General features: G+C 49.1%; 1 protein-coding gene across 1 annotated transcript in view; it reads right to left on the bottom strand.

The window, feature by feature from the left end:
• Positions 1–17,446, bottom strand: part of LOC139055666 (neprilysin-1-like) — a 448,216-nt gene that overhangs the window by 239,536 nt on the left and 191,234 nt on the right. The window contains exon 11 of the mRNA XM_070533195.1: positions 6,810–6,887. Coding sequence (XP_070389296.1) covers positions 6,810–6,887 — 78 coding nt within the window. The remainder of the gene's footprint in view (positions 1–6,809; positions 6,888–17,446) is intronic.

Genomic DNA, 17,446 nt, shown 5'->3' with positions numbered 1-17,446 from the left:
CAGATAATCAAGCAAGCTTCAAGACAGGCGAAGCAGTCAGCATGGCGCGAAGTTTCGCTTACTCAACGTGACGAACTGCAGCTATGCAGTGCGCCAGACGCTCCACTTCGTGAGGCGTTGAAGGAAAACGGTAGAATCTGATGTTGGGATTCAGGCCTTCTTTTTCATGGCAGCCCACGACGCAGAAGTTGTGACGGTGACGCCTTTTCGAGGTTGGGCAAGGTCTCTCCGGATCGGCGTCACGGATTCCTTCTGCTCCTAGCATTACTTCCCACGGCACACGGAGAGTGCGTTTTCGTTAAACTATAGGCTGCGGCGAGCTCGCAGCGTGGTCGGCGTGGTCTGTGAGAAGTGACGAGCCTTTTCGCACTCGCAATAGGGCAGAAAAAAGTGCGAATCGACGCAAAACTCGGCCTAGAAACGTGCTTCGCCACAGCCAGGGCTCAATACGACCCAAGCTGGTACTACCCAGATGTCGTTTCCCGCGCCGCCACCAGGCGCCGCTACTATACCTCAAACTCCAGCGCAAGACGCCCATTGAGAACCGAACTTGTTTCTTTTCTGACTGGTCAGGGTCGGCTTCTCTGAACAGGCGCGGGCCGTGAGAATGGCCAAGTTCTTGTCAAGCAGTTGCACTCGCTCTTTGCGCACGGTGGTCGTAAAGGCCTGCAGGAAGGCGCTGCGAAACAGGTCCCAAGCAATTAGGGTGTTTTCTCGGTTCTCAAACTGCGCCCTGGCGGCATGAGAAGAAGAAATAGTGCACCTAGTCGCCACTCTTCCAGTTGTTAACTGTAGTGACCCTTTTATACGTCTCCGTCTGGTTTTCCGGGTTCTGAAATGTTGATCCGCGGAACGTCGGTGGCTTCCTGGGGTGCAGGAACAAGATCGGTGTAGGCGGCATTGCGGCTGTCATTGTTGCTGCTGTAGCGGCCGTGCACTTCCTGGTCTTCTCAGGAAGCAGTCCGTACTCCGGTTGCAGTCCTTGCAGCCTGCGGCTAGCTCACTATTCTTTGGTGAAGTTGGTCTGGTCTTCGCGGTTCGGACTTGGCTCAGGGCTTTGCGGGAACGTATCGTATGTGAACGCACAAGCAGCTCCACCAGATGTGCCGTCCCAGCAGGGGCGTAGCCAGGGGGGGGGGGCTTATGGGGCTTCAGCCCCCCCCCCGAAATTTTTTCGTGTTGTCCATGCACCGCCGACCAAAGCGACCCCCGGCGCCGGAAATCACTCTGGATTTTGTCTAGAATGTCTTTTTGACGCTCGAAAAGACATTTAACCGCGAAGATTGCAAACTCGGGCTGGATTTCGTGGCAACGCCCATAACCGGGAGTCACATAACGCCAAACAGTCCCATCCGAGCACAGTTTCAAGGGCGCTTTGATGGTGAGCGGGCTCGCCGCGGCATCTCACTGAGGCCACGGAATCTATGGAGTGCATGGATATCAATTGCGAAACTTTATAGGTATAAATCTCATAAGCTCTTGATGTGAAAAGTGCATTGACATTTCCAAAGTTGTGCTTTAGATTTTCAATTGCGGAACTTTGTGGGTTTAATGCTGTTATAAATATTTGACGCCAAAGGTCCATTGACTTTTCTAAAGACTTACATCGGAACATACAACGAGACAAGCCAAATCAACACACCAGCAGACGAGTTGACAAAGCAGGCAGCGAGGTCCAATGAGACGAAACGTTGGGGTGGTTCATTTGTGCCGTCTTGTCACATAAAAAAATATCAACATTTTTTTAACCTACGCCAGAACATCCATGTCAAGACACTAAAGCCAGCCGAAGTAACTACCTTCTTATTTATTTTTTCTACTTTGACTTTTATCCGCGAGGACACATTGAGCCTCTTCAATTTTTTTTTTGTTCTCGCTACCCTACCCGCGGGCTGCCAGAGCCAGCCAGAGCGCATACGTTTTTCTCGTATGGCCCCGACCACCGTGCGGTGCACTTCGGTGCGTGTTCGGTTTGCTCTGGCCGAGTGCATTTCCACCTGACATAGTTTTGGACGCTTTCTGGCTAGCAGACGAGAAAAAAAAAACAATGGTCACTCGCCGCCATCAGTGTGGAGACTCGAAGGATTGCACCGCATTCCTTGAGCGGAACCTTTCCGGAAAGTCTTGTTTCGCCGCTGTAGGATACTGAGCATTATGCGTATGGTTCTCAGTTGACCAAGCGTCTCATGCTTTCTTCGGTATTCCTTCCGTAGCCCCATTAGGTGCCCGAAGTAGGCATTCGATTCTGGCCAACATACTTTCCTATGCGTTTTTTTTTTCATTTCGGTGCCTCCGCCTCACATAAGAAAATACATTGTTGCGGCGCAGCGAATTGTCGCATGGTGAAAGTTCGATTTTGATACTTCTTTTGCGGAAAGTAATGGGCGACGAGACGCTTCAGTTGACGGATACGTTTATTATATTATTGCGAAAGCAATTATATGGACACTCCAGGCGCATTCCCGCCGTCGCCGTCGCCCTCACGTTTTGTATAAAGTCCAAGGGTGATAACATCGTGACCACGCGCTGCATGCAGAATGTGCGAGTGAAAGCGTAGGAGGGGAGGTAGAATGGGTGAGCCGACGATGGTGGCTCAGTCTTTTGTGCGCAAAGGTGAAAAGCGGGGAGCAAGCGCGTCGCCTTCCGTCGCGCGCAATGCATCGGGGGGAGTGGATGGAATGGGGGCGGAATCTAGGATTCTGTGAATCTATGATCGTGCAACATATTTATTTGCCTTGTTTGACGCATTATATACAGTTACTTCTTCTTACATACATAGACCCATTGGAGACTTAAATGTATACTTAAATATCTTGTTGCGAGGTTTCGTGTATACATGCAGTGAACTTTGTTTCCAGTGACACTTTTTTGTCCTTTATCAAGCCGTATGTTCGCATTTCTAATGTACGAGGGCGAGTCAAATGAACGTGAGCCTACCCTAATCACGCAATAATGGTTCGGCTCATTACCTGCGAGGCATGCGCGTAGGAGAACGGCATGTCTCATTTACAAAAGTGACACACAGGTGTGAAAAATGTTCTTAAATGCTCTCATACACTGGGTTGAATGTGGTTTCGTCACATTATGGACACTTCAAAAGTTGAACAGCTCGGTGTCGCGAAGTTTTTGACAGCTGAAGGTGTTTCCAAAACAGAAATTAATCACCATATGGCTGCCGTGTACGTTGAACACTGCATTTCACTGACCACTGTGAAGCGTTGGAGCAAACGGTTCAAAGGACGTTGCAAAGACATTCTAAGACCGGGCCAAAACCATCGTGCAATCATCCCCCCCCCCCCCCCCCCACAATTCCAAAGGTTCATGAGCTGCTGAAACAAGAACGGAGGATAAGCATCGATGAACTGGCAGACCGTCTGAACATCAGTCATGGTTCGGTTCACGCCATAATTCATGAGCTTCTCGGTTATTGGCTCTTTGGTGCGCAATGGATCCGCAAGATTTGGATCCATCGCGAGAAGACGGAGAAGTTTCGCGCTGCCTTGACTCATCTGATCGGGTATCACAATGAGGATGACGACTTCTTGTTTGCAACTGTGATCGGGGACGAACCTTGGTGCCACTACTACGAGCCTGAAACACGACGGCAAAGCTTACAGTGGAAACATTCGAATTTACCACGCCCAAAGAACGTAAAGGCCATCATTTCCGCTGGAAAGGTGTTGTTGACTTTTTCTTTTCGATCGACAGGCTCCATTACTGATAGAATTCGCTAAATCTTGAGAGGCTATCAATTGTTTCCGATATTGTGAAACGCCAGAACGGCAGCGTGTCGCAATCAAGAACGAACAACGTGGAAAATTGACGAATGGGGTCATCTTGTTCCACGACAATGTCTGTCCCCATGTCGCTTATGTGGTTAATAGAAAACTGGCAAAGTTCAAGTGGGAAACGCTGCAACATCCGCCATACAGCTCAGACCTGTCACCTTGCGACTTCTACATTTTGGGGCAACCGAAAGAAACAGCTCAAGGGAACCAGATACAGACTTTTTGAAGCAGCAACCCAAGGAGTTTTATAAGACGGGAACCACGCGACTCGTTAGTCAATAGGACAAATGTCTAAATTTTCACGAAGACTACTTTTAAATAAGGTACCCCGTTGTTGGCTCTTTTTATACGTGCTCTCTGTCTCGACTATAACTTCGGTGCAATTACTCACGATACACGACAAGGGACAGCTACTCCTGCGTAATACATTGGAACAAACGACAGCGTCATTGAGATTTTTCACTGGCCGTTGCATATATACAAAAATGTAAGCACGGTTCTCGAGTGACTAAGTTTCATTAACATATTTGTCCTCAACTTGTTCAGTTCATTGCCTTTTAATTTTTCATATCAGCGGCATGCACTGCCTTCCTGGTTTCGAACTGATATAGTTCTAAAGTTCGTGTGATATTTTATTTACTTAATAAATAAACAAAAAAACATGGAAGCATTGACGTCAGTTATGTTGGGCACAATTTTTGGCACATACGAGCATAATATTTTATGAAAAAATACCTATTTTACTTGTATTTACAGTGCGTAGCTTTCAGGACTTCGTTTGCAGCATCTTTGGCAATGAAAATGCAGTTATTATTCATGTATTTGATCCCTCGATAAATTGTTTAAGAGGAAGCTTTAGCTCGGGCCCAATCCGACGCGGCCTATTCAAATACTTGTAAAACGCAGAAACGCTTTTCTGAGATAATCCTGCTAATCGCTTTTATTGAAATTGGTTGCATTTGAGAGAGAAAGCTATATCCTAGTGTCTGTTGGAAACAGAACTTCGATTTAGGGCCGGAATTTCGTGTAAAACATTTTGAAAAATTCGAAAGTTTGAAAATATAGAAGCACGACGTTTACAAATTATTAGCTATACATGAAGAACAGATATTTTGGTTCTGTAAACGGCATTTATTATAACAGTCAAGGTGGACAACTTTGCTGTGTCAATTTGTATCTTACGTGAATTGGTTACGTTGTGTACAAGGGTTCTGCAAAAGACGTATTTCCACAATACTACATTTTTTTTAGATTCATGTATAACATATCTATTTTGTCCACTGTAGATGTACTATTAGATGCAATTAACAGAATTGTGATATAATTTTTCATTGTTGAGTCACTGAGATTTAAACTTGGTAGTTCCGTTTTCTGAAAATTTTCAATTTGGCCAATTTTGAATAAATAATTGACCACCTAAATGAAAAATTCAAAACCAGTAGTCACTAGATTTTAAGTTTTCCTTTCAAATGCGACAAACCTCATCAAATTTGGTGCAGTGGTTGCCGAGAAAAACGAATTCTTCTTTTATATGTGTTTAGATAGGAGCGCCCGAGCTAAAGCTTCCTCTTATGGAGGAGGCGGAGCTGCAACGTGCAGATATATATATATATATATATATATATATATATATATATATATATATATATATATATATATTGGGCCAGTGGCGTAGCCCCCCCCGAACAAAATTTCTGGCTACGCCACTGCGTCCCAGTGATGGTGAAAAACACAGTATAGCAAAACTGCATCACGAAACTAACTTTTTCGGGGCGAACCTACGCCCACAAAAGCAAGCGATATTTAAAGCACAACGACAGCGGCGAGCACAGTCGGCAATCGTCGAAATCTGATCGGTGGGTCAAGCGCGTGGGCTTTTATACATCAGTCGTCGAATGTTCCAGAGTAAAGCGGAGAGTACGGCGAAATAGTGATGCGGCTAGGCATGCTGTCAGCGCGGAACGCTGGCGTGGGCTTCGGACCCACTGCGCATGCGTTACTTCGCCGCCGCTAGAGAACGCGCTCCGCGAGCTCCCGTGTTTAGGCTTTCTTTCTGAACAATGAGCGACGCAACCGGTGGAAATATTTCGTTTGCCACTGCTGCCAAATGATCTGCCCAAGCAGAGGCTCAGCGCCACCGCCGAGAGCACTCTGTCGTCGAGAATCTAATTCCTTGCCACAATATATCGCAAACTGAAAACACCAAAACATTTGTGCCCAAAATTTGCATTAGAGAGTATCGCAATCATTGGTGAAAAATTTTCGTGCATGGAATAAATTGACTAGCACTTAGATTAAAGCTGCTAGCACTGGGATTACATGTTGGTGCTTCGATTGATTTCGCTGGCATGCTACCTATGTCTGCGCGCGCTAAGATTGAAAGATTGGCACTCGGAGTAAATAATCTGACGCTCGTAATATTTGTGTTGCTCACGGATCTGCCACTCTGAATAAAGTCAGCAGAAAAACTATAGTCGCAGTTAGGCAGATTTAATGCTATATACAGTAAGCCAAAGCAAATGAAAGCTAAAGACTGGTAGGAACTAGGCGTGTGAGCTGCGCTTCTTAAATAAGGCAGAATCGCTGCGACTGCTGTACGTTCACAGTTCAAGTGGCACAGCTACAAATGTGTCCCAAATTTAGGTAGTGGTACTTGTCTGTAATTCTGTGTAGATGCGTTAATTTGCGGCCCTCTTCTGTAATTACCGCAAGAATAACTGTTGCCTGATATATATCTTTTTTTCCTTGTACACTGCTTCACACAGTTTATTCTTTGTTTTATTTAGCTCTATTTTATACCCTTAAGATTTAAAGTGGGAACCATCTGTAAGTTTCGGCCTCTAAATGCCCGAGTTTTTTTTATTGAAGGTTGAGATAAGTGAAATCCTGTCTTGCAGTTCGTGTGAAAAGACTGCAGTACTGTTGACGCTTTGATCAGCTGTCCATTGAACTAGTATTCAAAAGGCTAGAACTAGCCTGCAGCCTGAAATCGCCGGTAGGCGCGCCTCCTTGACCACTTACCCCATCGTAGAAGCCCATGTCCATGTTGAGAGCCTTAGAAATATTCGGAGCGAAACTCTCGAGGCGAAGCTTCTCGAGCTGCACATAAGGAAACCTCACATGAAAACACAATGATGACTGTGACTCCCAATTGACAAGAAAGCCAACGTTCAGCAGGAACGCTAAAGCAACGAATGCCATTTCGTGCATAGGAAATCGCGATTTTCGGGCATTAAAAATTAAACGAAAACACAGCTGTAACTTGAAAATGTTATACAAATTCAGGCTCGCATATTTCGGAGGCAGAAAGTTGTTCTAGCGTCGCGTTTGCTAGCATGAGATCAGAAGGCAGATCAAATGAACCTGCAGACAGACTGACTTTCGCTATACTTCATTTCAGTTATTCATGAGCGTGTCCAATATAGCTCTAGCTCTACGCCTTAGTTTGGTGCACTTGTATTATACCAATGACAGAAACAGAAAACAAAACAGATAACCTAAAAGAACAGCGGTAGAAGACGCAACAAAAGATTGAATTCTATCAAAAAGAGAAGTCAGATATAGAGTAATAGTAATAATAGATATAATAGATATAAGTAATAATGTGGTTTTACCTGCCAAAATCCCGATTTAATTAAACGGCACGCCGTAGTGAAGGACTCTGGCAATTTGGACAGCCTGGGGTTTTTAATAATAATATTTGGCGTTTTACGTGCCAAAACCACTTTCTGATTATGAGGCACGCCGTAGTGGAGGACTCCGGAAATTTTGACCACCTGGGGTTCTTTAACGTGCACCTAAATCTAAGCACACGGGTGTTTTCGCATTTCGCCCCCATCGAAATGCGGCCGCCGTGGCCGGGATTCGATCCCGCGACCTCGTGCTCAGCAGCCCAACACCATAGCCACTGAGCAACCACGGCGGGTTGGGGTTTTTAACATGCAGCTAAATCCAAGCACACGGGTGTTACCGCATTTTGCCCTCACCGAAAGGCGGCCGTTGTGGCCGGGATACGATCTCACGACCTTTTGCTTAGCAGCCCAGCACCATAGCCACTAAGCAAGTACGGCGGAGAAGAACTGACAATAACATAACCCAGAGTATTTTTGGGTTACCAGACGTGTTATAGCGCTAGAGGTGCAAGCTCATTTCACGTAGAAAATTTTGGGATTACGCGAAATCAGGCAAGGCACGCAGAACGTTACTGCCGACAGTAACAGCGGACAGAAGTGGTCACGAATGAGTTTATATAAGAATAAGTAATCACGATATTTCATCATGGGTCTAATATTAAACATACTACATATTAGAGTGGGCAGTGGAGCAGCGCTTGTGGTAGTATGCTTCATATTGCAGCGACGCTGTCTGTGCTCAACCACGTTGACGATGAAGACGACGACCTCGTGTGTGCAAGCGAGGCGCTACAGAAGAAGCCTAGCCTGAGCGTTTGCCCTAATTCTCTCAATTAAATACCGCTCTCCGCTATTGTCTCCAGTGAGCCGTGACACTGGTGGACGTACTGGGTATCGCATCATCACCTAATGATAGGGACGACTCCTGCGAGTAGCCCTGCATCCAGCCCTTCAAGACATCATCCACGCGTCGAGACATCTGTGCACCGCGCAAGCCGTCGCCTGCAAGGTCTGTGCCCGGAATTCGGCCTCTTCCAAGGAACTTTGTCAGCGACCTCACCGGCTCAGGAAATGGCGCTTGCAAGTCCAACACAGGTGACTGTTCAAAACAATCTAGTCCCCACTGGCTTCCACGGTGGCACGTATGAAGACGCCGAAGACTGGCTGGACCAGTACGAACGCGTAGCTAAGCTCAATCAGTGGCGTCCGGACCAGAAGCTTTCCAATCTGTACTTCGCTCTTGAAGGTAGCGCAAGGACGTGGTTCCAAAATCGCGAGGCACATTTGACAACGTGGGACGAACTTTGCCGTTGGCTACTTGACACCTTCGGAAGCACTGATCGCCGAGATAATGCTCAACGCCTTCTCGAGTTGCGCATTCAGAAGCCAAACTAAAGTGTTTCGATCTTTGCCGAGGACATGTCTCGTTCGTTTCGCCGCGCGGATCCCAACATGCCTGATTCAAAGAAGCTGAGCCATCTCATGCGCGGCATCAAAGAATAGCTATTCGCTGGTCTCGTGCGTAGCCCGCCTACAACAGTGGAAGAGGTCATTAAGGAAGCCACAGCAATCGAGCGGTCGCTGCAGCAGTGTTGCCGGCAATATGAACGCCTAAGATGCGCCGGCAGGAACCGCAGTACTGACAGTGACAGACGAGCCTCACTGCGTGAACTAATAAGAGACATTCAGCGCGAGGAGATTGCGAAGCAAACCGCGACACCGAAGGAGTTCACTGTTGCTTCGGTCGCTGAAGTGGTCCGCCAAGAAATCCGGCAAGCATTTGCATCACCTGAGCCACTCCTTGAACCGTGTCCCGAGCCACGCTTCGAGCCGCGCGCATACAGCTACGCCGACGCTGTCCGTCGCCCGCTTTCTACCGGGCCAGCACTACAGTACAACCAGCGGCCACCTATTGCTGCCTGGATACAGAGGGAGCATTTCAGGCGACCGCAGCTTCGCAGGAACAACGTATGGCGCACTGCTGATCGCCGACCATTGTGTTTTCAATGTGGCGAACCAGGGAACATTTGTCGTTTTTGCCCTCATCGCCAGGGTGGCATCCAGGAAATGTCACCAGCCACTCCGCGACAGTTTCCAGAGAGACATAGGCGCTTCGACGACAGTGTCACTCGGAAACAAGGCAGCCCAGCTAATCTCCGGTCGCGCTCGCCGTCTTCGTTGCGTTATTCTTCACCGAACCGTCGCAGTTTTGCTGACGTGGTGAGAGGCCGCTCTCCCAGCCCACGGCGGAGAACCTGAAATCGGCGACTTCCGGGAGGAAGGTTGCAAGTCGTCGAACCACCGAAAATCCCCCATTATTACTGAGAAACGGGCAGAGTAACCCGGAGAAACGGAACGCCGACGAATTTGTGAGTGCCGACCTACTCTTAACGATTGATGGGCACGACGTGGCAGCTTTAGTTGATACTGGCACAGACTTTTCGATAATGAGTGAGCAGTTGGCAGACCGGCTTAAGAAAGTCAAAATGCAATGGACGGGCCCTTATATTCGAAATGCCGGGGGCCAGATAATGACACCTACGGGAAAATGTACTGCACGACTCCAGATAGGAAATACAGCTTTTGTCGCCACATTTATGATTTTAAAAGAGTGCTGCGGATCACTCATCCTTGGAATGGACTTCTTGCGAGAGTACGGCGTCGTGGTTAACATGCGGGACGGCGAGATAACCTTGTCAACTAGTACAGAGACGAGCCACGACGAAGAGCGCCGATGTACATCGTTACGTGTCGCCGACGACGACATCTGCATACCCCCACTATCATGCAGTCTTGTCTCCGTCAGTTGCGGAGAACAGTTTAACAAGGACGGTGTAGCCGAACAACTAACTGCACTTCTGTTCCATCAAGGTGTTGCCATCGCTCGCGGTATCGTGAGCCTAATCGGTGGTCGCACAGAGGTACTTCTGACAAATTTCACCAATGAACGCCGGCACATCAGTAAGGGCACCGCTGTGGCATACTTTGATGAAATTGACCACGTTCAACACTGCTTTGCTGTAAAGGAGGAATCGACCACCGATACGATGCCACATGCGCCTGTCGTCGACGTTGACCCAGGTTTAGCGCCGCAACAGAAACAAAGTCTCAGGGAACTGCTTGACGATTTTAAGGACTGCTCCTCTACAACGTCCCGAGTGCGTCAAACACCACTGACAAAACACCGCATCATTACGGAGGAAGCAGCAATACCCATGTGAAAGCATGCGTATCGCGTGGCTGAGAAAGAGCGTGAAGCAATACAGCAGCAAGTCAAGAAAATGCTAGATGATGATGTCATCCAGCCGTCAAAAAGCCCTTGGGCATCGCCCGTGGTATTCGTTAAGAAGGATTGTAGCCTGCGGTTTTGTATCGATGATCGCAAGCTCAATCGGGTTACAAAAAAAGGTGTGTATCGCTTACCACGCATCGACGATTCCATCGACAGGTTATGGCATGCACGGTACTTCTAATAGATGGACTTAAAAAGTGGATACTGGAAAATAGAGGTCGATGAGCGGGATCGCGAAAGGACTGCTTTTGTAACGCCTGATGGGCTCTATGAATTAAAAGTTCGCCCTTTTGGTTTGTGTTCCGCCGCAGCCACGTTCCAAAGACTAATGGACACTGTTCTCTCAGACCTTAAGTGCAAGACTTGCTTAGTCTACCTAAACGATGTCATTGTTTATTCTGCCACATTTGATGAACATCTCAGACGGCTACGGGTTCTTCAAGCCATACGGTCCGCTGGGCTTACCTTAAAACCTGAAAAGTGCCACTTTGGCTATTAAGAAGTACAGTTTTTGGGCCACGTAGTAAGTTATACAGGTGTCAGACGTGATCCTGAAAAAGTCGCAGCCATCGCAAAGTTTTCAAGGCCTGCAGGCAAAAAGGCAGTCAGACGCTTGCTGGGCCTATGCGCATATTACCGACAATTTTTTGCGTGTTTTGCACGCATCGCCTAACCACTCACCTGCTTAACCAGAGAAGATGTCACGTTTGTGTGGGGCGAGGAGCAGGATGCCGCATTTAACGAGTTGCAGCACCGTCTACAAACTCCGCCTGTTCCTGCCCACTTTGACGTCGATACGCCGACAATGATCCACACCGATGCCAGCAACGTAGGTATTGGCGCCGTCCTTGTTCAGCGGTAAGACGGCGCTGAGCGAGTCATGGCTTACGCGATTAGAACATTGTCACGTGCCGAGTCGAACTACTCCACCACAGAGAAGTAATGCTTGGCTGTAGTATGGGCCATTACCAAGTTCCGCCCGTACATATACGGCCGTCCATTTCAAGTTATAAGTGACACCCATTCTCTCTGTTGGCCAACATGAAAGATCCATCTGCACGTTTGGCACGCTGCAGCCTACGGCTTCAAGAGTACGACATGACAGTGGTCTATAAAACGGGAAGGCAGCAATTAGACGCTGACTGCCTTTACAGATCGCTGATCGAGTAGTGAGGCGGAGATGATGACGAATCCGCAGGCTTTTTAGGAGTTGTTGATGCGGCCACCATCTCTCAACAACAGCAAGAGGAACAGGAACTTGCATCTCTATTTAATTTCTTAGAAGGCCGCACCACAAATTAGCCCAGATTGTTCTCAAGGCACCTGTCATCATTCTCCCTACGCAACAGTCTTCTTTTTAGGAGGAACTTCTCTTAAACAGGGAAGAGATATCTACTAGTCGTCACTAAAACACTCCGCAATGAAATTTTGCAGGCCTGTCACGATGAAGCTACCTCAGGTCACTTAGGCTACACAAGAACATTAGCACAGATCAAAGGGAAGTATTACTGGATACGGCTCGCAGCACAGGTGAAGCACTACGTTCGAACTTGCCTTGACTGTCAGCGATGAAAAGTGCCACCTAAGAAACCTGCCGGACCATTACATCCCGTTCCAGTGCCGGAAACACCGGTTGCACAAACTGGGATAGGTATTTTGGGCCCATTCCCAAAATCTGCTGTCGGAAATAGTGGATCATAGTCGTGAAAGATTACCTCACGCGATATGCTCAAACCAAGTCACTTCCTAGCAGACGAGGCCACACAGTTTTTCACCGAAAACATCGTCCTGAGGCATGGTGCTCCAGCGGCCATCGTAAACGACAGGGGAACCGCGTTCTCGGCTGAGCTTTTGCGAACTGTACTCACCCTCAGTGGCACAGCACACAGATGGACGACAGCCTATCACCCTCAAAGCAATGGACTTACGGAGCGCCTCAACAAGACTCGTGCAGACATGCTATGCATGTATGTCAATGTGGAACACAAGAACTGGGACCAAATATTACCCTACGTAACGTTAGCTTATAATGCGTCTCGGCAAGAAACAACAAAAATGACGCCATTCAGTTTCCTCCACGGTCGAGAAGTGACTACAATGCTAGATGCTATGCTTCCTCATGAATCAAGCGATTCCGACACTGACGCCGCAGATTTTAAAGAGCACGCCGAAGAAGCAAGACAGCTCGCGCGCGTTCACATAGCTAACCAGCAAGACCGTGATGCCAGACGTTACAATCACCACCTTCACACAGTTGGCTGCTGGACAGGCAGCTCATCGCTCCTGGGACGGTGTTGCTCCTCGTGTTGCTGATCCTGGTGATTGTTTCACCGTTTGCGCCGCTCCTTATCTACCTTCAGGCCGGCGCTAGCACGGTTGCTGATCATTACCATCGTGGTTCCGTCGGCAGCACACCTGCTGAGACTTACGAGCCGCCTTCGCACAGTTGGCTGCTGGACAGGTAGCTCATCGCTTCTGGGGCGACAACACCAGAAGAAACGCCCATGGCCGCCTTCTTCATGAGCGACGCGCGGATGGTCTTTTAGTGAGCAGTGGAGCAGTGCTGGTGGCAGTATGCTTCATATGCATCATTTATTCGCTCCTCAGGTGTTGCTGATCGTGGCGATTGTTTCACTTTTTGCGCCCCTGTTATCTGCCCTCAGGACGGCGCTTGCACGTTTGCTGATCATGACCATCATGGTTCCGTCGGCAGCACACGTGCTGAGACTTACGTGCCGCCTTCGCACACTTGGCAGCTGGACAGGGGGCTCCTCGCTTCTGGGACGACAACACCGGAAGAAACGCCCACGGCCGGCTTCTTCATGAGCGACGCACGGATGGCCTACCCTTTTAGTGAGCAGTGGAGCATTGTTGTAGCAGTATGCTTCATATGCATTATTTCTTCGTTCCTCAGGTGTTGCTGATCCTGCTGACTATTTCCCCGTTTGCGGCTCTGCCTATCTACCCTCAGGCCGGCGCTTGCACGATTGCTGATCAGGACCATCGTGGTTCCATCGGCAGCACACGTGCTGAGACCTACGTGCAACCATCACACAGTTGGCTGCTGGACGGGAAGCTCATCGCTCCTGGGACGACATTAAATTCTGTACGGCAGCGCATATCTTACCTAGCTTAATGGGAGCAGTGAAAGCAACATTAGGATCATATCTACTACCAACTTTTTTAGGCCTGTGCGGCACTGAATTATTATACGGAATAGCCACTACTCTTTTTTTTTGCTATTACTGCTTTCTGTAATCAAGTCCGTCCCTCTCGAAACCGACTTCTTTAGGCGCTCAGCCACAGTGGACACCGCTACACTAGGATAAACTGCTTCTAATAGGCGCCGGACCTGTGCATTAAAACTGGCGCTCATATTGTGCATGTAGGATCTTGTGAGGCAGCTTACTGCTCCCAATAAGCTAGGTAAGATATGTGCTGCCGTACAGAATAAAAAGGTGCGAGTAAAAGGCAAAAAACGAACAGATATTTGTTCAGTGAAGCACAATAAGAACAACAGTTTTACTGACTGTCATATGGGCGTGGTTTATAAAATTCCCCTTAGCTGCGGCCAATTCTACATAGGGGAAACGGGACGGTGTATCAATCAGAGGCTAATGGAACATAAAAAGTCGTTAACCGGTGGATCGCCTTCTAATCTTTCGCTACATTGCCAAAATTGTAACTGCAAGCCAGAGTTAGATGAATGCGCGATATTGTACAGGCATAAGAATGAAGATACGCGTCTTATGGTAGAGGCATGGCATATCTATAATGGTGTAAGTGCGTGCGTGAGTCAGCCTTCGATTACTTTACATAAGGAAGAGATTAAGTACCTTAACAGTTATCTCTCACGTAGACCAGCACGTGTACCCGATTGACACGTGGTGTTACCATTCCTGAGCATGCGCAGATGAGTTTTGTGTCTTCTTTCATTTTTCGCCTAAGCGCTCCCTTCAGTTGATGGTCGGCGTTCGTGTTGTCCACTTCTCTACTCTTGTGTCCTGTCTGCACGCCTCACTTCTATTTTGCATAATGAATCCTTACCAACTAGCTCAGCATTCTGTCGTTCTAAGCTTTATTGTTTCACCGTTTGCGCAGCTGCATATCTAGCCTCAGGCCGGCGCTAGCACTGTTGCTGATCTTGATCATCGTGGTTTTGTCAGCAGCACATGAGTTGAGACTTACGAGCCGCCTTTACGCAGTTGGCTGCTGGACGGGAAGCTCATTGCTCCTGGGCCGACAACACCGGAAGAAACGCCCACGGCCGGCTTCTTCATGAGCGACGCGCGGATGGTCTGCCCTTTTAGTGAGCAGTGGCGCAGTGCTTGTGGCAGTATGCTTTATATGCATAATTTCTTCGCTCCTCAGGTGTTGCTGATCCTGGTGATTGTTTCACCGTTTCCGCCCCTGCATATCTACCCTTAGGCCGGCGCTCGCACGGTTGCTGATCATGACCATCGTGGTTCGGTCGACAGCAGACGTGCTGAGACCTACGTGCCACCTTCACACAGTTGGCTGCTGGACAGGAAGCTCATCGTATCTGGGACACCAACACCCGAAGAAACGCCCATGCCCGGCTTTTTCACAAACGGCGTGCGGATGGTCTACCATTTTAGTGGGCAGTGGAGCAGTGCTTCTGGCAGTATGCTTCATATGCATCATTTCTTCGCTTCTCAGGTGTTGCTGATACTGGCGATTGTTTCCCCGTTTGCGCCGCAGGATATCTACCATCAAGCCGGCGCTAGCACGCTTGCTGATCGTGACTATCGTGGTTCCGTCGACAGCACACGTACTGAGACCTACGTGTCACCTTCACACAGCTGGCAGCTGGACGGGAAGCTCATTGCTCCTGGGACGACAACACCAGAAGAAACGCCCATTCCCGGCTTCTTTATAAGCAACGCCTGGATGGTTAATATTTCAGTGGGCAGTGGAGCAGTGGTGGTGGCAGTATGCTTCATATGCATCATTTCTTCGCTCCTCGGGTGTTGATGATATTGGTGATTGTTTCCCCGTTTGCGCAGCTGCATATCTACTCTCAGGCCGGCGCTAGCACGATTGCTGATTTTGACCATCGTGGATCCGTCAGCAGGACATGTGCTGAGACCTACGAGCCGCCTTCACGCAGTTGGCTGCTGGACGGGAAGCTCATCGCATCTGGGACGCCAACACCGGAAGAAACGCCCATGCCCGGGTTTTTCACAAATTGCGCGCGGATGGTCTACCATTTCAGTGGGCAGTGGATCAGTGTTGGTAGCAGTATGCTTCATGTGCATCATTTCTTCGCTCCTCAGGTGTTGCTGGTCCTGGTGATTGTTTCACCCTTTGCGCCGCTGCATATCTACCATCAGGCCGGCGCTAGCATTGTTGCTGGTCATGACCATCGTGGTTCCGTCAGCAGCACATGTGCTGAGACCTACGTGCCACCTTCACACAGTTGGCTGCTAGACAGGAGTCTCATCGCTTCTGGGACAACACCGGTGGAAACGCCCACGGCCGGCTTCTTCATGAGCGACGCGCGGATGGTCTGCCCTTTTAGTGAGCAGTGGAGCAGTGTTGGTAGCAGTATGCTTCATGTGCATCATTTCTTCGCTCCTCAGGTGTTGCTGATCCTGGTGATAGTTTCACCGTTTGCGCCGCTGCATATCTAGCATCAGGCCGGTGCTAGCACGGTTACTGATCATGACCATCGTGGTTCCGTCGAGAGCACACGTACTGAGACCGGCGTGTCCCCTTCACACTGCTGGCTGTTAGACAGGAGTCTCATCGCTTCTGGGACAACACCGGAAGAAACGCCCACGGCCGGCTTCTTCATGAGCGACGCGCGGATGGTCTACCGTTTTAGTGGGCAGTGGAGCAGTGCCTGTGGCAGTATGCTTCATATGCATCATTTCTTCACTCCTCAGGTGTTGCTGATTCTGGTGATTGTTTCACCGCTTGCGCCCCTGCGTATCTTCCCTCAGGCTGGCGCGTGCACGACTGCTGATCATGACCATCGTGGTTCCGTCGACAGCACACGTGGTGAGACCTAGGTGCCACTTTCACACAGTTGGCTGCTGGACGGGAAGCTCATCGCTCCTTGGACGACCACACCGGAAGAAACGCCCATGGCCGGCTTCTTCATAAGCAACGCGCGGATGGTCTACTATTTTTGTAGGCAGTCGAGCAGTGCTCCTGGCAGTATGCTTTATATGCATCATGTCTTCGCCCCTCAGGTGTTGCTGATCCTGGTGATTGTTTCACCATTTGTGCCCCTTGATATGTACCCTCAGGCCGGCGCGTGCACGACTGCTGATCATGACCATTGTGGTTCCGTCGACAGCACACGTGCTGAGGTCTACGTGCCGCCTTCACACAGTTGGCTGGTGGACAGGAAGCTCATCGCTTCTGGGACGACGACCTCTGAAGAAACGCCCATGCCCGGGTTCATAAGAAACGCGCGGATGGTCTACCATTTTAGTGGGCAGTGGAGCAGTGTTGTGGCAGTATGCTGCTTATGCATCAATTCTTCGGCCCTCAGGTGTTGCTGATCCTGGTGATTGTTTCACGGTTTGGGCCCCTGCATATCTACCCTCAGGCCGGCGCTTGCACGGTTGCTGATCATGACCATCGTGGTTCCGTCAGCAGCAGATGTGCTGAGACCTACGAGCCGCCTTCACAGGGTTGGCTGCTGGACAGGAAGCTCATCGCTTCTGGGACGACAACACAGGAAGAAACACCCATGCCCGGGT

The sequence above is a fragment of the Dermacentor albipictus genome, chromosome 2 (assembly GCF_038994185.2).
Source record: "Dermacentor albipictus isolate Rhodes 1998 colony chromosome 2, USDA_Dalb.pri_finalv2, whole genome shotgun sequence".
Lineage (NCBI taxonomy): Eukaryota > Metazoa > Arthropoda > Arachnida > Ixodida > Ixodidae > Dermacentor > Dermacentor albipictus.
This window is presented reverse-complemented; position numbering and strand designations above follow the sequence as displayed.